Raw genomic sequence first — 22,502 nt, 5'->3', positions numbered from 1 at the left:
GGCTGCCCCAAGCAGGCAGCTGGGATGTTGCAAGCCCTGCTGCGAGCAGCCTGGGCTGGCCATGGCATGCCAAGTAAAATGGCCTCACATGCCATGCTCGGCATGCGTGCCTGGGGTTGCTGACCCCTGGCCTAGAACATGCACATCTGAAAAGACCAACTGCACATGTGATATACTGCTACTTCTGCAGTGATTGCAAACATTTAAACTGAACCCTCCCTGCTTAGAGAAGGATGAGTTGCTGGCACAGGTCTTTGCAAGGTTCTCTTGCCTCTGGAACATGATCTCCAGTCGTGGTCTAAAATGGCACACACCTACAGAATACTTCAAACAGTAATCCAAATTCATGTTTTACACAACTCTAGGCTGAAATCAGTTGTGTAAAACATGAATTTGATTCACTGCTTCAATCTATTACACACAAAAACAACAGTGATGACTGGTTTATGTTGATTTCTTAGTACCAATGCACTAGAAAATTATCTGAATGCTAAGACATAGGATCTTGAAAAAAACTACCACTGAATTATTACAATTTAAAAGGACACGTGAAGTTAGATCCTGGGCAGACTGACCATTTCCTTAAACTAAAAATACTTGTTTTAAAAATTGTACTATTCAACTGGCATTTTAAAAACCACTTATGTTCATTTCTAATAGAGGCATACATTTTACAGTGTTTATATGCATCTTTCAGTGTCATATTAGCTGACATAAATTCCTCTAAACCCACCTAAAAAATGCTAAGTGCTTTGTTCTAAAGAACAAAGAAGCTGTTAAAGCAGGTTTCCTGGGAAACGGACATGATGGCAGAAATAGTGCTTTGCAGCCTCTCCTTGTGCTGCGCTAGATAAGTTGCAGTGCTATTTAAAGAAATGCTAAATTGCGGACATTGTCATTATTCACTGATGAGGTTTCATCTGTTAATACAAGTTAAAAGAGGGGTATGCTGTGACTCTATGTCACTTTTCAATCAGAAAGCCAGGAACATAAAGATCAAGTCTTGGATTAACCTTATTCCTCTCTTCTGCTGCTGCTTTGCAGTGATGCAGAACATACATGTGGATACTATTTTAGAGTACTGCTCAACTGACAGGCCAAGATGCATGGATTAAGATTTGAAACTAGCTAATCTTAGATTAGTAAACACTGATACTGGAAATCATTTTTTAAACTTGCCTATTTTCCTCCAGTTCTAATTTTATGGTGACTTTCAAATCCTGAAAATCAGTCTCATTAACAACATGCCACAGATGAGAGCTGTAAAGAATGACAGATAATTCTTTAAAACACCCTTTGTGTCAGTCTTTCAGAAGCATAGAAATGAAATCCAGGAGTTCCCCAGATTATTGTTTTCCTATCATTTTCCATCCCTAAACTTCCACTTCTTATTGGAAGAGCCTCAGGAACAGGTTTTTTGTCACTTTAGAGTCAAGGTCCAGCTCTGCTTTTGGATTCTTTTTCAGTCAGAATGTTCCATTGAACGGTTTCATGGTTTAGTTAATTTGATGGAACATATTCTAGCATTCTATACTGGAAATTAGAAATGATGCTTTTAACCATATTTAAAGAACCAAGAACTAAAATCAACCAGACAGCATGAGAAGGCATTTACCACTCCTACCCAGTATTAAAAAAATCAAACAAATAGTGAGAGTTATTTTATCACCAGAACAAATTTTTAAACAGATACGTATGCAGTTAAAATGGGAAGAGAAGTTTTCTATGTAAGAAGTCAGAAATGACTGAAAATTAAAAGTGGTGGAGATTTTAAAAGAAATTAGAAAGATTAGCAGAGGTAAGGCACCTCATATTATTTCACCTCAAGCAGAAAAAGGAGCACTGAGGGCAACAAGGAAAGGATGAGTGATGAGTAAAGAACTGGAGAACTGTGCACCCATGAATGCACACACACACACACACACGTTTATGTAGTTTTCCATCACTGAAATGGTATGCTCTAAGTTTAGGAATCACATTTGTTTCTTCCTGCCATTAATTTGTCTCAATTTTTTTTTTCAGTACTACAGTCTTTGTTTGCAATTAGACACATACTCTCATCACTTTCCTTTTTTAAAATTATTTTTGCCTCCTCATGATGCTGCTTTTCAAAAGGAATCCTCCTTCATTTGTACTCAGCCAAGCATTTAGTTTCACTTGTACACCAAACCACATGCATATAAAGATGCATTATTCATCACCCCCATATGCAGGTACCAAAGCAAAATTCTGGGCAGACATTTTGTCAACACTCCAAATGGCTTGGCCACTAGATGCATCATATACTGTGCAGGAGATCAGGCTAGAGGAACACTACCAAAATACCCCTATTATGGTGCTGAGGGAGCTGGAAGTTTCAGGAAGTCCTAGGGATTTAGGAGATGCGAAGACATGAGGGTCAAGGCATAAGGAAAATTTGAAGCAATGATGCCTCTGTTACTGCAGGAGAGGGCTGCTTGACAGCAAAGCTTTACACCAGGATGGGAAGATCAGGGATAAAGCAAAAAAGCCACAGCCAAGAATGAAAGGGCAAAAAGGGAGACTCAGAGCCAATCTGAACTGGCTTGTTAACCTATAACACACTGCCAAGTTTGCGTGAGTAAAAAACACACACCTTCCTCTTTTTCCCAAGCAACATCTTTTTTATTGGTGGAGCAAAGGGAAAAAAAATCCTTTAGAAGCAAACCTGGTACTGGCTTCTTTGTACTGTAAGCTTTGCCTGTTAATTGGTCTTATTTCCATGAATGTGTTGGTATTTCAGTCTACCCAGACTGGCTCGCCCAAAGCCTGAGAATTGGCCTGCTGGCAGGCCTGCCTCCTGCTGTGTTTGGATCTGTGCCTTTTCAGCTGATTCTGCATCTCCAGAGGATATCAATTAAACCTCTACTATATTCTACAGGCTATGTCTGTTTGTGTCACACAAACACAAAAAACTTATTTGACTGGAACAAGGCTTTAGAAGAACAACCTGCTGTGAGGAGGTTAGATAACAGGCTTTTAAAGCAGCAGATGCACTTCAAATCTCTCAGACCTTTGACTTCTTGAGGCTTGGACTGGAATATATCAAGGATTTTAAATGCTCTTGAAATGACATACTGATACCACAAGGGCTTTGAAGGGGAATAGTAGAGTATAACAGAATGATAGCACACATTCAGTCTTTAAAATCATTCATCACAATTATTATTGGCAAAGAAATTTTCCTTTAGTTTGCGGTCTCAAGTGCCCTTGGACTGGGTTACAGTTCAGTTTGGTATCAAAACACAGGATTTGTCGTTTTAGAACTAATTATTAGGCTACTGATTATAGCACCCATCATCTGATGCTTCAAAGAACAGCAAAACAATTAAGTTGTTAGAAGCTATCAAAATAGCTGCCAAGTCTTCAGACTTTCTTCGCAAAGAAAGAAATGGAATGGTCTTGCCTAGTTTTAAATGAGTTCAGTCAGCATTACTCGCCATTCCTAATAAACTAAGCTGGACAGCCTGATAAATCACAATAAGACACCGATAAAATACCTTGGCAGGGCTGATGGTGGGGGAAAAGCAAGAGTTTCCATAAAAAGAAGTGTGCTAACTGGGATTAACCTATATTTAAGAGAACAGCAATCAGAAAGGGACATTTCATTAACAACTTTTAATTATTTCCAAATCCCCATACAGATCATAGCCCATTAACACGCCTATTAAAAATATTCACAGTTTCATAAATAGCTCCAATGACCAGGAGTTTCACAAAAGAAAAGGACAAAAGAAAGGCTAAAAAATGGGACTGTTTTTAGGTTTTAAATGTACAACAATCCACTTTATCTGCTCAACAACACAATAACTTTGCACAAAACAGTGGTAGGTTGGCTGTGATGTAATTGCACATTTCAGGAATATATGTTGGCTCTGACTTCAAGAACAAAAGTAGTGCAGTTATGTTTTTGTGTTTAAAATGGAGAGGTTGGGGAGGTTTTTTTGAGGAATAAAATGGCACTAAAAAAAAAAAGTTGCATGTGAGTATGTTTCTGGATCTTAAAACATGCAGACTATGCTTTGCTAAAAGTATCTTGTTAGTTACATTTTATTTACTTTACCCTGAATAAACTAATATTAGGGCTTAGAATCCTAAAACACCTCACTCTGCAGTAAGTGAGACCTTCAAGAGGAGCCCAAGCAGTTTATTTGCTAGCTGAAGCGTTTTAATTAGAAGCTATTTGAAGTTGAGTCTGAAAAGTTTGCTGGATCCACCCTCCCAGTACACTCCCACACTTATCATTTGGTTTCTCCAAGTCACATAATGCCAAAGTAAAACAAGTAAGCTGTGTTCCTCCCTGTGGACAGAAGGAATGCCATATGTCTAGGCTGGTTCAGGATGATAGCAGAAAGGTGCAGGATATGACTAAAGTCTAAGTAGTAGGCAGAGTAAGTTCACTAAGGAAGCCTGGGTATAACTGAAGGCAAAGTTCACCCCAATGTACTTCCCCATCCCTTGAATGTATGGATCTGATAGGAGTCACTGTGGCTAACAATATACTGGCTCTCAAGTGACAGATGCTCTGTTGGATATATCAAGGGCTTGAAGTTTTGTTAGCCAGACCCATCTGCCAGTTCTAGTCACTTTAGAATTAACCTGAACCAACTCACTGCAACTTTCCTCTTCATATACAATCATATATATGCAATGATCCAATTTCAGAAACCTCTGTGGATTAGCTGTACACTATATATAGATATTGTTCAACAAGATTTGGAAATACCTCATTTTCCTGGGTAAAGTCAAGAGCATCTTCTCCTGAAGCAAGCAGCGTATGAAGAATCCTTTGTTTCACCTGTTCCCATTCAACCAGCATTGATTCTCGATGGTATTCCTCAGCCATAGAAAAAGTCTGTCAGTGGACAACAGGAACAGCTAAGGAATGCACAGAAACACTGCAACCAGAAACTATAACTATTTCTGCTATTTGTTTTATTTTAAAGTCTGACTACCTTTTACTAAACTTATTAACCAGATAAAGCAACTTGAAGAGAGTCCTTCAGAGCTAACATGGGGCAGTGAATCATTTAAAAGGACCTCCTGTTCAGATTCTTGTACAGTGCTGATACCGCACACAATGATCTGGAGTTTATTTTATAACTTGTAGATACATCACAGGGAGTTTTTTCTAACTCCCATCTTCTACTAGTTGGTGTCATTGAAGCTTCAGTTGCCAAAAAGCCTGGAGAAGAAATATTGATGATGTGGCATTTATACACAAAGTATGATAACAAGAGCACTTCTTTTCCTATCTCCAAACCTGCAAGAAATAATTCTTACAATCTTAAATATACTTGCTTTTCATTTTTTATTAGATTGCATAATTAAGTGGAAGATAAAGAGTAACAATTTGGAGTAATAGTTTGGGGTCTGGCTTCATGCTCCCTGACAAAGGAATGCCCCTTGGGTAGATTCTGGGTTCTGAGGGCCAATGGATTAGCAGACAATGCAAGAATGCACACTTGCTTCATCGCTCAAGGAATCTGCTCATCTACGAAACCAGCTACTGAAGAATCCTTCAGAGCCAGAGGCAGGGTTCCACAAAGAGTTTGCACATAGCAGAGAGAGACAATGTGCTGAAGCCTAGCAATTCTCCAAAGAGCATTTCCACATCACATCCTTCTGCTTCATGGTTTTTTTCTCCTAGTGAAACCAGAGTGCTCTCCTGCTCATAAAACAACTGGCAAGAGAGAGGGAAGATAGCAAAGAGCCAGCATAAAGAAATTCCTGTGTAAACTGAAGTCTAGTTCAACCTCCTGAACTTCACAGGAGATGGAGTCCCAGCACAGCATGGCATGCACGATGGATCTTGCTCCCACTAATGCTGACATCTGAAGGAATGATATGAAAACCTTAAACCATCTTACTCAGGACTGAGCCATAGACAGGAATACAAATCTGACCAATTCTCTAAAACCCTTTGTTCCTGTCAGTGGTATCAGCACTACCTCTTGCCCTACGGTGGGCCAGACAGCTATAAAAGGAGACACTGAGATTTAATTTAACCCCCTTTTGGAGTCAGGGAGTGAAGAGACGGTGTTCAAATCAGCTGTCTGAAGATATGCTTCATTACAAAATGTTGCCCAGTTTGGTCACCTGTTTGCCAGCTAGGAAATACTACAGAAGCATGTCAGGAAGAACTATGCATCCCTACAAGCTGACATTGGCACCCAGGGTGGACAACTAGAGACCCTCTGGGTTAAAATCTGTGGGGAACATGGCACAGGAGATACAATGGTGGGAGTCTACTACAAACCTCCCTCCCAGAATCAAGAGATTGACCAGAAGTTCGCCAGGAAACTGGCTGAAGCTGCACGCTCCCAATCCATGGTTGTCATGGGGAATTTCAACTACCCGGACATCTCGTGGGAAGAGCACTCAGCCAAATCTGAACAGTCACAAAGCTTCATCATGTGCGTGGATGAGCTCTATCTGACTCAAGAAGCCTACAGGCCAACAAGAAACAAGAGGCAAAGCGCTACTTGACCTGGTACTAGCAACCGGGGACAACCTAATCAGCGACCTAACGATCAAAGGGAAGCTGGGTGACAGCGACCATGAGCTGATCACCTTCACCATCTGCTGAAAAGCTGTCAAGTCAGTCAGCAGTACAGAGGTCCTCGACTTCAGAAGGGCTGACTTTGACAAGCTCAGGAGACTTGTCAGTGAGGCTCTATGGGACCATGACCCCAAAGGGAGGGGAGTCCAGGAAGAGTGGCTGCTGCTCAAGGAAGCAATCCTAGATGTACAAGCTAAGGCTATTCTGTCTTGGAGACCAGGCAGCAAGAGAGCACAGCAGCCCCCTTGGCTCTCCAGGGAACTGGTGGTCCTCCTGCATCTAAAAAGACAGACCTACAAAGGATGGAGGACGGGATCCACCTCCAAGGAGAAATATACTACACTGGTCCAGCCCTGCAGGGAGTGAACCAGGAAAGCCAAGGCTGCCACGGAACTCTTTCTGGCCACAAGTATCAAGGACAATAAAAAGTCCTTTTTAAGATATATGGGGAGCCAGAGGAAAAGCAAGGGCAACACTGGACCCCTGCAAAACCGAAAGGGAGAACTGACAACCGACACCCAGGAAAAACTTGCTACATGGGTAATTTGCATCAGTCTTTCACAAGTCCAATGGGACACCGCTGCCCATTATAGGACAGGGACACCTAAGTGAGGCTGGTTCCTTGCCCTCCATCAATGCTGACCTTGTAAAGGAACAGCTTGAGAATCTGGACACCTTCAAGTCAGCCGACCCTGACAATTTACACCCCGAAGTACTCAAGAGCTGGCGAGCATCATAGCTCAGCTCCTGGCACGGATCTTTGAGAGCTCCTGGAGCTCTGGTGAAGTGCCCAAAGACTGGAAGGTGGCCAACGTGATGCCTTTCTTCAAGAAAGGGAGGAAAGTGGATCTGGCAAACTACAGGCCCATCAGCCTGACCACTATCCTGGGCAAGTTCTTAGAAAAAATCATCATGGAGGCCATTCTTAAGAGACTGGCCAATGGCAACACCCTGAGGGACAGCCAGCATGGGTTTGTTGCGGGTAGGTCATACTTGACCAATCTCATTTCCTTTTACGACCAGGTGATCTATCACCTGGACAAGGGGGAAGAGACTGATGTCATATATCTCGACTTTAAAAAAGCCTTCAATCTGGTATCTCATGATCACCTTTTGGGAAAACTGGCCAACTGTGGCCTCAGGCCCACCATGATCTGCTGGCTGGGGAATTGGCTCTGTGGTCAGACCCAGAGGGTGGTGGTTGACGGAAGTCAAACATCATGGTGCCCCGTGACTGTGGGGTCCCTCAAGGCTCTGTCCTTGGACCTATTTTGTTCAACCTCTTCATTAATGATGCGGACATTGGAGTCAGAAGCAGACTGGCCAAGTTTGGGCCACACCTGAGGACAGGGGGATAATCCAGGCTGACCCTGACAGGCTCAGTAAATAGGCAGACGAGAACCTGATCGTGTTTAACACTGAAAAATGCAATGTTTTCCACCCTGGGAGGAAAAACCTGCAGCATCCTTATAGGCTCAGAAGTGCTACGCTGACTAGCGCTATGGACGAGAGGGACTTGGGAGTCAGGATTGACCACAAGATGAACATGAGCCTTCAATGTGATGCTGCAGCCAGTAAAGCGAGCAAAACACTGGCTTGCATCCGAAGATGGTTCTCAAGCAAATCCCAGGACATCATTCTCCCGTTGTACTCCACAATTCAAAAAGGATGTGGAGAAGCTTGAGAGAGTCCAGAGAAGATCTACGCACATGATCAGAGGTCAGGAAAACAGACCTTATGACGAGAGGCTGAGAGACATGGGACCCTTCAGCCTGAAAAAGTGCAGGCTCAGGGGAGACCTGATGGCAACCTATAAGTTTATAAGGGGTGTTTCATAGATTTCATAGACATTTGGGCTGGAAGGGAGCCCGGAGAAACATTGAGTCCAGCCCCCAGGACCTGTGGGAACATTTGTTCACCAGAGTGCCCCAAGGGAATACAAGGTCGAACGGTTATAAACTCCTCTATGACCATTTCCGGTGGGACATAAGGAAGAACTTCTTTACTGTCCGAGCCCCCAAGGTCTGGAATGGGCTGCCGTTGGAGGTGGTTCAAGCACCTACTTTGAACGCCTTCAAGAGAAACCTGGATATTTTTCTTGCTGGGATCCTATGACCCCAGCTGACTTCCTGCCCTTGGGGCAGGAGGCTAGACTCGATGATCTTCCGAGGTCCCTTCCAGCCCTAATGTCTCTGAAATCTATGAAATCCCGTTTTGAAGGGACAGTTAATAGACTCTGAACAAAGCCCACCCTGGCACTGGCCAGAGCCTCTCCAAGGTGGGATTCTGGAGCGGAGGCAAGAATTCAAGGGACACTGCAAGAATGATGCCTTTGTAAAAAGCAGAGATCAGTCATAAAGCCCTGATCTAGAAATGCTGAACACCCACAATACATGTCAAGTTCAAGCTCAGCTCCTCTCAAAAAATCATTCCTTAACAACCACAGAACCTCTGTTCTCTCAGCCAATCCACAAGTCAAAGATATAAAGAGAACTACTTTCATTGGAAGTAAAGATAGTTTACCTTTAATAACTTATCACTTGATATCCCCTCAGATATAATTTTTTAATTCCAGGAAGGAAATGAGTTAGCTCACTATTCATACAGAAGAGATGTTGCTTCTCTGCAGTGCTATTAATTATTAATGCAATGGTAACAAGTAGCCTCAAAAATGAGAGGAAATCTCTTTAGATCTTAATTAATTCCAAATAGAGATTATATTAGATCCTCAACTCTCTTCCCTTTCCATCTTTCTTTCAAACATGTAATATGGCACGTGACGTAAACATTTTGATTGGCTACATATTTTTTTCATACCACTATGCCAGGGTCAGGACACAGTCAAATGGGAAAAAAAACACTCAATGTAAGTGATTTGATAAAAAGCAGTGACATTTGACAAATAATTAACTATGGCAGCTGCATACAGTTTGAATGTGATGGTTTTACCCTCATTTTATAATATTCTTATATGTCAGGAATTAACCCAGCTATTTGCCATATTTCTAGTGGAGTGTCATTATCATTAAATAGGAGTTTAAAATGCTTAAATGCTTTTTATGCTCATCTTACCACTTCAAAGAATGATAAATTCAATTTTAAAATGGAGGCTCCAAGTATATAGTGGTATGCAGAAACCAAACAACAATATTTTTGCAAATCACTTTGGTGAGTATCATTCTGGAATTTACTCTTGCATACCTATTACCTAGCAAAACAAACCATTTAAGAAGGATACTTAGAAATAGTTATATTTCATAACATTGTTACTTCTTATGCACTGACTGCAAATATTCACAGTACATCACAATTCAGCACATACTCATGTAAACTTGAATTCCACTGTAGGGAATTTATGGAGAACTGCCCTTTTACAGAAATTTATCATTCTCATGGGTTCTGCTTTAACCTCAGGGCACTTCTTAACTCCCAAGGACTGGAGTATTTCCAAAAGCCAAAAAAGAGATAAATAAAACTCCCATCCCAAAGTTGCCACTTTTAATAGAGAAATGCTAGAGTCCAGAGCGCCATGGTGGCTGTGGGAGTAGGTATGCATGAGAAGGAGAACTCCTGCCACATATATAATGTCTTCTCCATTTGTTTACAGAATTGTTCTGTTCTCAGACCCAATTTAGTAGTGCAAAGACTTTCAAATCTTCAAGATTATCAAGGTTTTTATTCTAACAATAGAGCAAGCAGAAATGGCCATTTATAATTATTTTGGATATTGTGAAAGAACCAAGAGCTTTTAAATTCTGCCTGTTTACCAAACACAGCATTTAATTTGTAGAAACATCCTGCAAGATTTTTTCTTTAAATATTCTTTTCCAACTTACCCTCTTCCTGGACTCTTCAATAGCTGACAGCAATGCATTATCTTTTTCATTCTTCAGGAATCCCTATGGAAAGGAAAAAATACAGCTTCAGTTGAAAAAAAAATCAGTCTTGCACTTACATCAGATACATATTGTAGTACTCAGCTCTTTCAACTTTGAGAAGAGCTTTCTCCTCAATCTGCTCTGAGGAGTTTAAAGGTCACTTTACTTCAGTAGAGGTGCAGTAAGATGCCCATAAAGCTCAATGTGAAAATGAAAATACATTAATCCCCTATTTTAATATGCATTAAATCCTAGTGAAATGTCCTGCTTCTATTCTTTTTTATCTCTGTGTCCCAGCAACTGCTTCCTCTTGCTCTCCGTTTGAGGGAACTGGGATGAAAGCCTGTTTGAGTGATAAGCTGAGATAAGATTGTTGGCCCTTACTAAGTAGAAAAGGTTTTGACTTGGCATTTTCAGGCAAGAGAGTACTTGCAGGCCAGCTAGAAACCATGAATAAGAGTTTAAAAAAGCAGTTGAAGACAAAATGGCTAAACACTTGAAAAATACACAGAAAAACTTTTTAAATAGTCTCTTTCTTTCTTTCCCCCAGAACATAGAAGTGGATTAAAAAAATTTAGATTTCTTATTTATATATCTTCCCCCCAAACCAGTCATACAAGGAATGCACTGACTTGCACTAGCAAAAGGTTCAAACCATGTTAGTCAATACCATGCTGTGCATATTGCTTTGTGTGGTCCCATATACCTACTTGCATATATATTTTGTAATTTTGCCATGCATCTCCAATTACTAAAGCAACAAAATTTGTTATTCTAAGACATGAATTCAAACTTATTAGTAAAGCCTTAAAAAAACCCTTCATTTTCCCTGAAATTATCAACCATAATGCCTGCTAAAATAGGAGCATATTAAAATTCTGCAGTTATGAAGCACACACACACCCTCCCATAACCCCCATCCCTCCAAAACACACCCATGCTCACCCTTACACACTCCCACCCCACCACCATAACCCCACACATACCCACCCCCTCCCACAGCCCAACTACATACCCCACCCAAAACCCTCCCCTACACACCATACCCACACTGCACACCCTTTCACCCCATGTAGACCCCCTTACCCACCCCAAAATATACAAGAGTAAGACTGTATTTTGAGCTATTATGCAATTGCCTCTAGATACACTATGCAAACAACATCAATCAGAACAATTTTTTTTTTTTAGTAAAATTAAAGTTATAGTAGATGTTTGATTTTTTTTAGTATATGATTTGTTTTTTTTCTGGTTTCAAGATGGCAGCACCCTCCTTCCCAAAAGGAGTACTTCCGGGGCAAGGGAAGGGACTTTCCATGGCAAAGGTCAGGGTGTTAGGGGGTGGTACTTCCAGTCCCAAGATGGCAACTAGGGGGTGGGGCACCTGTCAAGGGGCAGGGCAACTCTTGCATCCCTCAACAGCCCACCAAAGCTCATTCAGCAGCCCTCCAGCAAAAATAATTGCCCACTCCTGGGCTAGAGGTTAAGTATTACTGTGGTAGAGTAGTAATCTACATTTCATACCTTTGATGCTAAATTAATATACTTAGATTTGTCCCACAGGCCGGATTTGGCCCTCGGTATAGTGCAGAGATTATCAGCCTTTTTTACAAAGCACACATCCTCCCCCCCACCAGTAAACTTGCAGCACCCCTCAATTGAACCCAAAGTACCCTTTAGAAAATGCCAGGTCCTAGTTTTCACTTTTTTTTTTTTTTACTACAGGGAAAGAACAGAACAATTCTTCTGTTGCAAAGACCTCAGAAAGACCACAACAGATCAGAATGCCTTTAACAGTAATGATTCCTGTTTGAAGTCTCTAGCCTGTGAATCATGGTTGCACACCTAACAATGCTACAATTGTGTGGCACCCCAGGGCACCCTTGAAAAGAGCCCCAGAGTGCCGTGGCACCTTGGTTGAGAATTACTGCTTTAGAGCAGTGGTGCTCAACCTTTGGCCCGCAGGGCTCCCTGTGGGTCTAGAAATTTGACAGCAGGTAAATGGTGGCAATATTAATTGTTGCTTCATTGCTGCCAAATTTCCAGATCTGTTGGGAGTCATGCAAGACAAATGATGCGGCCCTGCCCTCTAGATCTTAGTGACATGTGACTAGAGTTGTTCCACAGGCAAGCTGGGCTGGCACAGGGTCGGGCCAGCATGAGGCCCATGAAACCATCTCCATACCACTCAAGGTTGTGCACCTCTGACCACTGGGGCCTTACGTGTTGCACAGCCTGTTGGGTGCATAGCTCTGCCCCTTGACTCATTTGCCACGACTTTGATGTTAAACTGTCAAGAGAGGGGGTTCAGCAAAGAACTTCCTGGGAGGGCCTCCCGACAAACGGCAGTACTCACAATTGTTAGGCACGATGTTCCACGGTGCTCTGCCACCCCTACAGCCTGCCCACTCGCCAACCGATGGATATTCATAGAGTGGGGTTTTTGGCCCTGTGGGGTTGCCCGCAGCTTGCCTCGGGTGAGGTCCCATGTCAATGTGGACATAGATGACACTTCTCCCTCTGACCCTGAAGCACGGCCCGCCTTCTCTAGGATCCTTGATTTCCATTTTTTTTTTTTTTTTTTTAAAAAAGGGTGTCCTCTGGAGAGCCAAGGGGGCTGCTGTGCTCTCTTGCTGCCTGGTCTCCAAGACAGAATAGCCTTAGCTTGTACATCTAGGATTGTCGGCGGGGCGGTCGGCCTAGCAGGTCTTCGCGCCGCGGTGCGGGTCGAGGCGGCGGATCTCACCAGCGTGCCGGGTCTCCTCTCGGCTCCGGGACCCTGGCAGACCTTGTGGTGGTTCTTGAGAAGTTTCAGGGTCTCGTACTCGATGCCGCAGCGAGAGCAGTAGAAGGCTAGGCGCAGCCGGTGGAAGCGCCGGAGATGCTTGTTAAGGTCGTTGTGTGCCCTGTACTGCCTGGGTGGGCGGCAGGTGGGGCACAACAGCTTCGCCGGAAGAGGGAAAGGAAGGAAAGTGAGCGCAGATGCATCTACGCCGTCGCCTGGGTCATCCATGGGGGGATCGGGTGCCGGGGGGGTTCGGGGCTCCTCCATCAGCGTGGGGAGACCCGCAGGAAGGTCATCCTCGAGACCGCCCGGGTCCGGGGGTCGTCGCTGCTCGGGGCTCGCCGTCGCTACTGAGGGTCTGTGGGGGCCCGGAGAAACCCGGGGCCGCTCAGCCGTCGTTCGGGGGGCGTCCTCAGGGTCCGGGGTCCTCCGTCGGGAGGCGGCCCTCGTCAGCCGGGGTTCCGGGCTCCAAGAGTCTCTCTGCCTCCGAGGGTCGGTCGATGTCTGGGGATCTGACATCGCCGGGGTGCGTCAGTTCGGGTCTGCTGGTTCACCCTCCTAGGAGAGTCGTCCGAGATCCGTGGCCGGCGGTTCGCCCTAGCGGGGGTCTCCGAGTGCCTTGTGCGTTCTTATTAGTGGATCAGGGTGTCCTCAGCAAGGCCCCAAACCCCAGAAACAGAACTCCAGCAGGGGTGACTTATCCCCTGCCGGGCAGCCAGAGCAGGAGCCGGGACCGCAGCCACAGCCGGCATTACACCGGCTGTTTAATCAGCTGTTTCCTGTGCGAGGAACGGCTGGACTGATCGCAGCGGCCATACCGGCCACCACAGGAGAGTTGAAAAGCCCTGCCGGAACCAGGGCGGAGAGGAAGCCGGAGAGAGCACTGCTGGGCAGCACGTTAGACATGCTGAGGCTCCAGTGCGGAAGAGGGGCGGCACAGCCTGTGCAGCTCCCACAAGTCACACAAGGGACACTCCTGAGCCCCCTGCAGGAGGGAGAGCAGGAGAAGCCCTCCAGCACCCCACTAAAGGCAGCCTGAGGGCAGCATTTAAGCGTCCGGTAGGGAGCAGGGCAGCGGCGGCATTTGAGACCCCTGGAGGAGGCTGAGGTCGAAGAGACAGCTCCACAGCCCTCCCCTCCTCAGGGGAGTATTTCTTCTTTTTTTCTTGTCTATAGACCTGCGTAAATTCTGAGATGTCCAGGGCCTTCACTAGATTTTTTTTTTTATTTTTATTTTTTTTAACTCCACAGAGAACATCCATCAGCAGCAGAAAGGAGGAGGTCACTGATTTCACATGAGAAAGTGGTTACTATGCTGCAGGCAAAATGAGATATTGCCGCTTGCTCAGAAGATTGCCATTGGGAATGCAACAGCAGAGGTGTGAAGGTTGCTCATGCACTTAGCTGAGCCATAAATGGTACAAGTTTTCAACAGCAAGGAAAATTAACCATTGGAACAATCTGGTGATAGATCTTCCAAGCATTCAAAGACTAGGTATCCTAAGAGAGAGAGAGAGTGTGTGTGAGACAGAGAGAGAGAGAGAGATGGTCTATCTCAGCTAAAGGTATAGACCAGATGCAAGGCTTGGTAGATGAGTGTCTATGGCCTGTGTCACGCAGAAGGGCAGAGTAGATAATCACAGTAGTCTACTTTGTCCTATAAATCTATTAATTTAAATTTATAGGTCCAACAGGCCTGGCATAAAATCTCTACTCTTTACAAGAACATTTATTCTTTAAAAAGCAAACACCTATACCTCACACTAAATATTATCTGTAATGTGATAGTAGCTACCTGAGCAAAACAAATGCTAATCATTAAGTGTCTGAAGTCGGGTTTGTAGCAGTTCATACTGGTTTTGCTTTGTTTGATTAAAAAAAAGTTCATGCAGTTTTCCACCTGATTCTGCAGCCAATGTTGGCAACGCTAAGAATGTAAAAGATAGCCAGCTACTGCTATTTATTCCTTATGCTGGTTGCCACCTAGTGGCATATGGATTTTTTATTTAATCACAGACTAGCATTTGTCTCTATTGTGTATATATATGACATCTGGAGTGAAAAGATGGAGGGGATGCACTTTAAATTGGAGTTCAAAATTAAGACTCAAGGAACACACCACCTAAACCAGTGGGTTCTCAACCTTTGCAGACTCAAGGCACATCCCATAACACTCAAGGCATCCCTTATAAAAGGTCAGCTTAGTTTTCACTTGTTTTTTTTGTTTTTTTGGGGGTTTTTTTGACTCCACCACGCTGGGTTCCTATTTGAAATATCTGGGGTTATCTTGTGAATCATGTTTGTACACCTAACAATGTTGCACAACATGCACCCCTGAAAGGATCTTAAGGCACGCTGGCTGAAAATCACTGACCTAGACTGTACTCAGTTATACCCACACCCTCAGAGCTTACTGCTTTACAAAATGCACTCTTGGCTCTGACATGAAACCATCCACACTTATACATCACCCAGGAGGAGTTTGGGGGTTACAATGCTGTCAAAGAATGCTTACATGGCAAGCTATAAAGTTATACTCTAACCTATCAAGGGAAAAAGTGTAGCAACTATAAGATACATGAGGTAGATGCCAAGTGGAAAAAATAGCATGTAATCACATAATTATACTACTATATTATAATTTAGTCTTTAAGTGGACAAATTAAGATTCCAGAGGCAATCTTAAATCTGGGGTTTTGCAGCATTTAGAAGTTTAAGCCTATGGCTTTAATCACAGGTGAAGCTGAAACCTTTATATCTAATGCACAGACCTGTGCTGCTCAAGCTAACAAAGCAACTAACTACTTCATAGGGTATCACTATCTGCTAGATCGGGGTAGCCAATGAGTGGTATGTGTGCTGTAAGTGGCAAGGGCAGTGTGTGTGGGGGGCTTGCAACAGATAGGGCAGGAAGCAGAAAGCAGAGGAAGGGCATTGGAGTGGTACAGGCTTAATTTGTGGCATACCTGCCAAAACGGTTGGCCCCCACTGCTCTAGGTGAACCTGCAATGAAAGGGGATAAGATACTGTCAATGGGTTTCACGGCTCATGGCAGACAAATGGGGGACTCGGGAATGTTGGATTCCTTCTGGAGTCTAGAGCAGTGGGCTATTCAACTCATTCCCCAAAAGCTTGACTTACTATGGTCAGCCTTTTCAGAGAAGCTTAGAGGGGCAAATGCAAGGAAAGTCCTGTTTCTGATCTCAAAAGCCCAGCGCATGCATCAGACAACCTTAGTAACAGTGGATGGTACTGCAGTAATCCAGCTTCAGTTTTATGGGGTAATGTCCTTCTGGTTTCTTATCATAAAATAAATGATGTTCATAAAAAGTTATATTTCAAGGTAACATAAGACTGTTGAGAAAAGTGATATTTAGTCTAAGGTATGCTGATTACTTTCCTAGGTAAAATTAAGCTGTCACAACTGACAAAATTGCCAGTATGATCTTTTACATCCCAGATAAAAAAATGGTTTGCAAGTTTCATCCTCTAGGAGAAAGACATTGTAAAGTGTTATTTTTAAAAAGCCAATTACAAGAAAAACAAAAACTAAAAAAAAACTACACCTAGAACTCCAAGAAGAAAAAAATACTTTAACATCTGTGCTATCTGACTGCTTTCACAAGGCCTGAGTTTATTTGACATTTGCTGATCTTATTGCATTCACCGCCTGACAAAAAAGTTGAAATGACTGAAACTGGCACCTTTCTAGCTTTGTTTGAAATCCAGAAATAAAAGTGCTACAGTAACTAATTCATTACTGTTGACAAAGGGCATCCATGTGTCGACAACCTCCTTTTGAGAGGATTGAGAGTCTTTCCCATTTGCTGCAGTAAATGAAATTAGTAGACTCTCTTCTGGAGGATGGAAGTATCTTAATTACTTCCATCAGACAGACTGTACTTTTAATACTAGCTCTTAGTATTCAAGCTGTCGGAGAAAGCAAATGTCACCAAATGTTGTACTGAGGCCCTGTATGTGACAGCAATGCTTACTGTCTCACTGGCAGGGAAAGAAAGGAGAAAATAACAAAAAGTAAATAAAGCTGGGCTCACTTTCCACCAAATCCAGCAGCTCTTCGGCCAATCACATATTCTTAAAATGCCTGCATTTCCAGTAAGTCGTAATTTCTTCAAGTAAATGGTAGAGAAGATTATATACTGAACTCCAGAATCAATTTTTCAGGGGTATCTTCTATCTATTAGAACTGAAAACAACTCCAAATGAAGCACCTTGTTTATTATAATTATTTTTATACAGAAATGTTTGAATTGGTTAAGAAACAGTTCCCCCAATGCATATGCTCCTTCTAGTGTTGAGACACCCTGTCATGGGCTTTACTTTTAAGAATTCCATGTTTCCAGACTGTGACAAACACAGCAAAACTCCATGAAGCTAGCTGATGGAGTAAGAGGCCATAGTATATACCACAGATTTTCTATCCTTATTACAGATTAGGCCAACACGTGTATGAAACACTTGCTAGCTGTTTGTGTTAAATAGAGACTTGGAGACATAAATGGTACGGCCATGCCCCTCAAAGTAATTCTAGGCCTCTGAAGAAGACATGATGTAGCTAATGTAGTAGGTGGGTTTGTTAGATTCTTCCTGCATTTTTTCAGACCATGCAACTTTTAGGAGTGCTTGCAAATACCGTGAGGCTTTTCACACTGTTGTTGGTAAGCAGAAGAACAGAAAACTTAAGTCTGTGCAGATTTCAGAACCAAATGTGTTTTAGTTAAGTAGTCTCTGTATAAAAGTTTGGGCCTGTGAAAGGGGTCTACATGGTCCTCAAAAGTAGAAAGGTAGCTATCAACCAAGGACCTGTGGTCTAACATGAATGTTCCAACCATCTTTATGCAATCTGTTTCCCTAATAAGAAACCTTAGACGGCAAAACTGTGACGGGGCAGGCCAAAGTACCCAGAAGTCCTTCTTCACAGAGGCTCCCAATGCAGAATCAAGAAATAATGTGCCTTAGAAGTCCAATGGAATTTGTATGCATGTAATAAATGGATGACCAGTGTGACCCTGTTATCAGTGGATAACTTGGAAAGCTCCAGTAAGCCAAGAAGGAAGAGACCTCTTCTTCCACAAAATTAGAAAAGAAAAAAAAAGGGAATATGCAATAAAAGTGAAGGATGAAGTTATCACTTCAAGGTTTGTCAAAATGGAAAGCTGGTGTCGTTTGAGGAAGCAGCTGACCTTGTCAAATAGCAAATAAACAGTTAGCTCCCTGTCACTATGTTTATACTGGGAAATCCTGCAGGAATTTCTGAAGTAGGATGATATTTCCATTATTGACTGAACTTTAAAAAAAAGGGGAGAGAGAAAATTAGAAGTATTCAGATTTCCCCAAGGCTTAGTAATCAGCTACTTGTATCATAGGACACTGAAATGGGTAAATTAGTGCAAGTTTAATGGAGCAAAATGCGAAGATCAATAACAGATGTACAGAATGCTGCACTGATAAATTCAAATTCATAGCTTAGGAGAGATTTATTGCTCCACTGGCTACATTCTTAGAGGTTGGCTAACATTTTCCTTCTTTCTGCCAATGAATACTGAAAACACCATGAGATCATAGGGCATATTTAATTCACTTTAAACGGAAGGTCAGAGACTGCTAAATGCTTTGCAGCGACTACTTTTTCAAACATATTAAGTCATACAGGTTGATCAATCCTGGCACAAGCTCCAAGCATGTTGACTGTGGGGAGGGAATGGGCCTAAAGATATTTTACTTGCCGTATAGAAATACGCACACACCCCTTTTTGCTTTAGGCAAGTCAAATTTTACAGGAATCACACATTAATTCACTACCAAAAGAAGAAAAGAAACTATTCCTAAAACAAAATACTAAAAAGAAAAGTTGCATGGAAACAGTCCTACAATTTTTAGACTTCCTGCTTGATACTTATGCAGAGAACTAACTGTTCATGCTCAGCAGGTGGCAGCATGCATTTGCAAAACTAAGAGGGGGCACGTGGCATTTCCCAGCAAGACCACTCTGGAAAGCTGCATACATCATGAAAGCAGCAGGCTGTAGCCCTTTGCTTTAAATTTCATCATCAGGTTGGAGCAAGATGTCCACTCTCTTCATTAACATAAGACCCAATTTTATATGAAGCCTTTAAGCTGTGTTAAACAGGTAGCCACAAAGTAAATGCTTTACAGTCAAACTGCTCTATGCCAAACATTTTATTAGTGCTAATCTCGCCATTTTGGGTAACTGGGTCCATGCCGGTAATGCAGTTTTTAAAGCAATCTTCCTACCACATCTAGCTACACAAAGCTCTGTTGCAGTGACACTTTTACTTAAATCTTTTTTTTCTTGAAGTTAGCAGATCCTCTTGCAATCATCTCTCTGCTATGGAGCAGGGCCAGATACTGCATGCTCTTTGGCTCTTACTTAGTCTATTTTGGCTCTTGCTGAGAACATTGTCCAAATGGAAATGGACAATGTTTTCCCATGACAGACATTGTCTCCAACAATAAAAGCAATGGTTGGAGATCATCTTGGTGGAAATGGGGGAGTTTCCTAGAAGGAAAGTCTTTTTTGGACTATTTTGCTAATACTGACTTTAGCTAAATCTCTTTCCAAATTTCAAAGGAATACTTGAAATTTCAAAGGGTGCTATTTGGCACCCTTTATCATCAATTACAAGCACAATCAGCCTCTATTCACTTGGAGTTTATAAACACAAGCAGTATTTGTGTACACAACTCAGGTAGTCAGATGGCTGAATTAAATCGCCATTCCTATGGTTAGCCATCCCTGAAAAACTAGACAGTGGTTTATGCAAATTTGGCTCACAGAGTCAATGGTGGGCCAAACACAAGAGATCATCATATAAGAGACTGATACAGGAACCTAGGATTGGCAAGAGAACTCTCTGCTTCCATCATTCATTGATTCTAAATAAAGGCTTAACAAAAAAAGTCACAAGGTAAAAAGGATGGGGATAGCTCTACACATTTTAGAGACATAAGTGTCCACTGCAAGTGACAAGGATGCTGCACAAATAGATCACCGAGTAATAAGGACCTTAAGGAAATAAAAGATGAGGGAAAAAGGATTACACTGAGACCAGCCAAAAACTAACTTCACTCCACACAATTAAGTAGTAGTGTTTTATAACACTAAATTTAGAAGGGGCAGACAATATACATATACACATTCAGTTCAACCATTCTTCTCATTCTTGATTGTCAAAAGAAAGTAGGCAGGGAAGAAATTTAAGTCTATATATCCAACAGATGAAGTAGACAGGTTTGAATGGCTGGCAGGCCAGCATAATTGTGTTCATGGGGGCCTGAGGGAAGAAAACAAACGAATACACTTAAGTGGATAAAGTCTGTTACCTGTTTTACCTCACAGAAATGAGCTAACAGAACTACAAATATTTCACACTCCTCTAGCCCCTTCCAACACCAGAAGGATCTTGATATAATATTCATATATTTATTCGTGCTTTATCGTTCTGAGGAGGATAAATGTGTGGCAGAGCTGGTACAATACTTCACAAGGTGCAAATCTTAATGCATTAGCCACAAGATAGCCCTTCAGTAAACTGGCTGTTCAGTTAGTACTGTTTTCTGATATCACATAGTACCATTGTACCATATGAGTCCAAATATTAGTTCTCAAAAACGTATTTGCTGTGCACACCATTAAGGGAAGTGAAAGGTGTTTACAATGACTATAAACAACATTTACCATGAAACGCAGTCAGCAGAGCTCTATTTCCTAGAAAATGTTTAGAAAATACTTCTCATATTATTCCCTGCTGGTACATAGCATCAGTCACTTACATTGCAGTCACAAAATATAACTATACTCCTGCTATGCAGCATTGCTCATGCTGACTGTGTATAAGCAGAGATCATCACTGCTGGCATAGGGAAATGAGTCTCAGCTTGATTTGGGTTTTTTCTAATTCAATATCATTTTGTTCAGCGTATTTCTTTCTATGCAACAATCTCCCACTGTCTCTTAAAATTGTATTTACAAATTGTTTCTTCCCTGAAAGTCCATAGAAATTCATAGAAAAGTGTCTATCTGCGCTGTATTTTGTAAAATCGTATTTTTATTTACGCAATAGAAATTTGTATGTTTTATTGTGCATTTTATTGTGCGTTTTAACAACGACACAACTGAACAGATTTTAAAAACTGAAAAAGCAGCTATCCGGTTACAAAAAACAATTGTTAACAAAATTAATCTATGCCTATATTACTAGCAATCTATTAAAATTGAAAGTAAATTTTTAATTTGAATTTAATTTTCTGACGTTTATGCAGTTTCCTTTCTTTTTCCCTTTGCATTGCAATGAAACCAAAAACACCCTGCTTTGCTTTTGTGAATTAGCCCATTGCATTTATAGGCTCTAAATCACCCTGTGTTTGAACTGCACACAGTGCGGGGGGTGATATTGCTATATTTTTTTCTGTAGGATTTATTTCAAAGTCAAAAATATTGCTATTGACTTCAGCTTTTATACTATGTTTTTGTACATGCATTTTTATGCATTAAAGGTCAGGATGGTGTCCCTTTAAATGACACACTGGATGAAAGCTGCAGAATGGTGGCAAATGCATAACTGTTCACCATAATCACCAACATTATATGCAAAACAACTGCAAGCATTAGACTCCTTTTTTTCTGCAACTCCTCCTCTTCATTGTTAGATACCCACATATTCTCACTTGGTGTGTCACGTCTACAATTAAACTGGAAGCTCTTTGGCATGGAGACCAAGCCTTATTTGTTCCACAAAGCATCCAGCAGACTCTCTTGCCTGTTTAAATAATAAATAGCAAAAATGAACTGCATTTCAGGTGACTAATAACCCTGATCTTTTGGGTATCATGGCAAAGGACAGAAGAACCAAATTGAGAAAGAAGAAAAGAGAAAGAACACGAAGGAAGAGTAAAGGAAAAGGGGGGAAAAATCAGAATAGGAGAATGCAGGTAGACAGAATCTTATAAGCTGTTAAAGATAGAGCAGCAAATTATTACATTATTCAGCATGAATGGGCTAGTTCAGTTTGCTGCCCCATGAGTGCACTGTAACTGAAAATATATTTCATCCAGAGCTTTAATATCAGTGAAAACAAATAATTACAATTTGGAATTTTTGGTTTAAGTACCATGTTGTGTTGGTGTTGTGGATAAACCCCTCTGGACAGACTGGCTCCGCAAGATAGAGCAGTGACTAGGTATAAAGCATTTCACCATTAGCAATGCCATCCACTCC

General features: G+C 42.0%; 1 protein-coding gene across 5 annotated transcripts in view; it reads right to left on the bottom strand.

Moving 5' to 3' along the window:
- The window catches only part of NUP93 (nucleoporin 93), a 152,148-nt gene that overhangs the window by 40,160 nt on the left and 89,486 nt on the right, over nt 1-22,502 (bottom strand). For all 5 annotated transcript variants that reach the window (XM_090062178.1, XM_090062177.1, XM_090062179.1 and 2 more), the window contains 2 exons: nt 10,417-10,479; nt 4,745-4,873 (listed from right to left, as the gene is read on the bottom strand). In XM_090062178.1, the coding sequence (XP_089918304.1) occupies nt 4,745-4,873; nt 10,417-10,479 (192 nt within the window). The remainder of the gene's footprint in view (nt 1-4,744; nt 4,874-10,416; nt 10,480-22,502) is intronic.

Source organism: Crocodylus siamensis, chromosome 9 (assembly GCF_052110815.1).
Source record: "Crocodylus siamensis isolate JL-2025a chromosome 9, ASM5211081v1, whole genome shotgun sequence".
NCBI classification, from domain to species: Eukaryota; Metazoa; Chordata; order Crocodylia; family Crocodylidae; genus Crocodylus; species Crocodylus siamensis.
The sequence above is the reverse complement of the archived record's forward strand: the minus strand, read 5'-3'. Positions and strand labels throughout refer to the sequence as shown.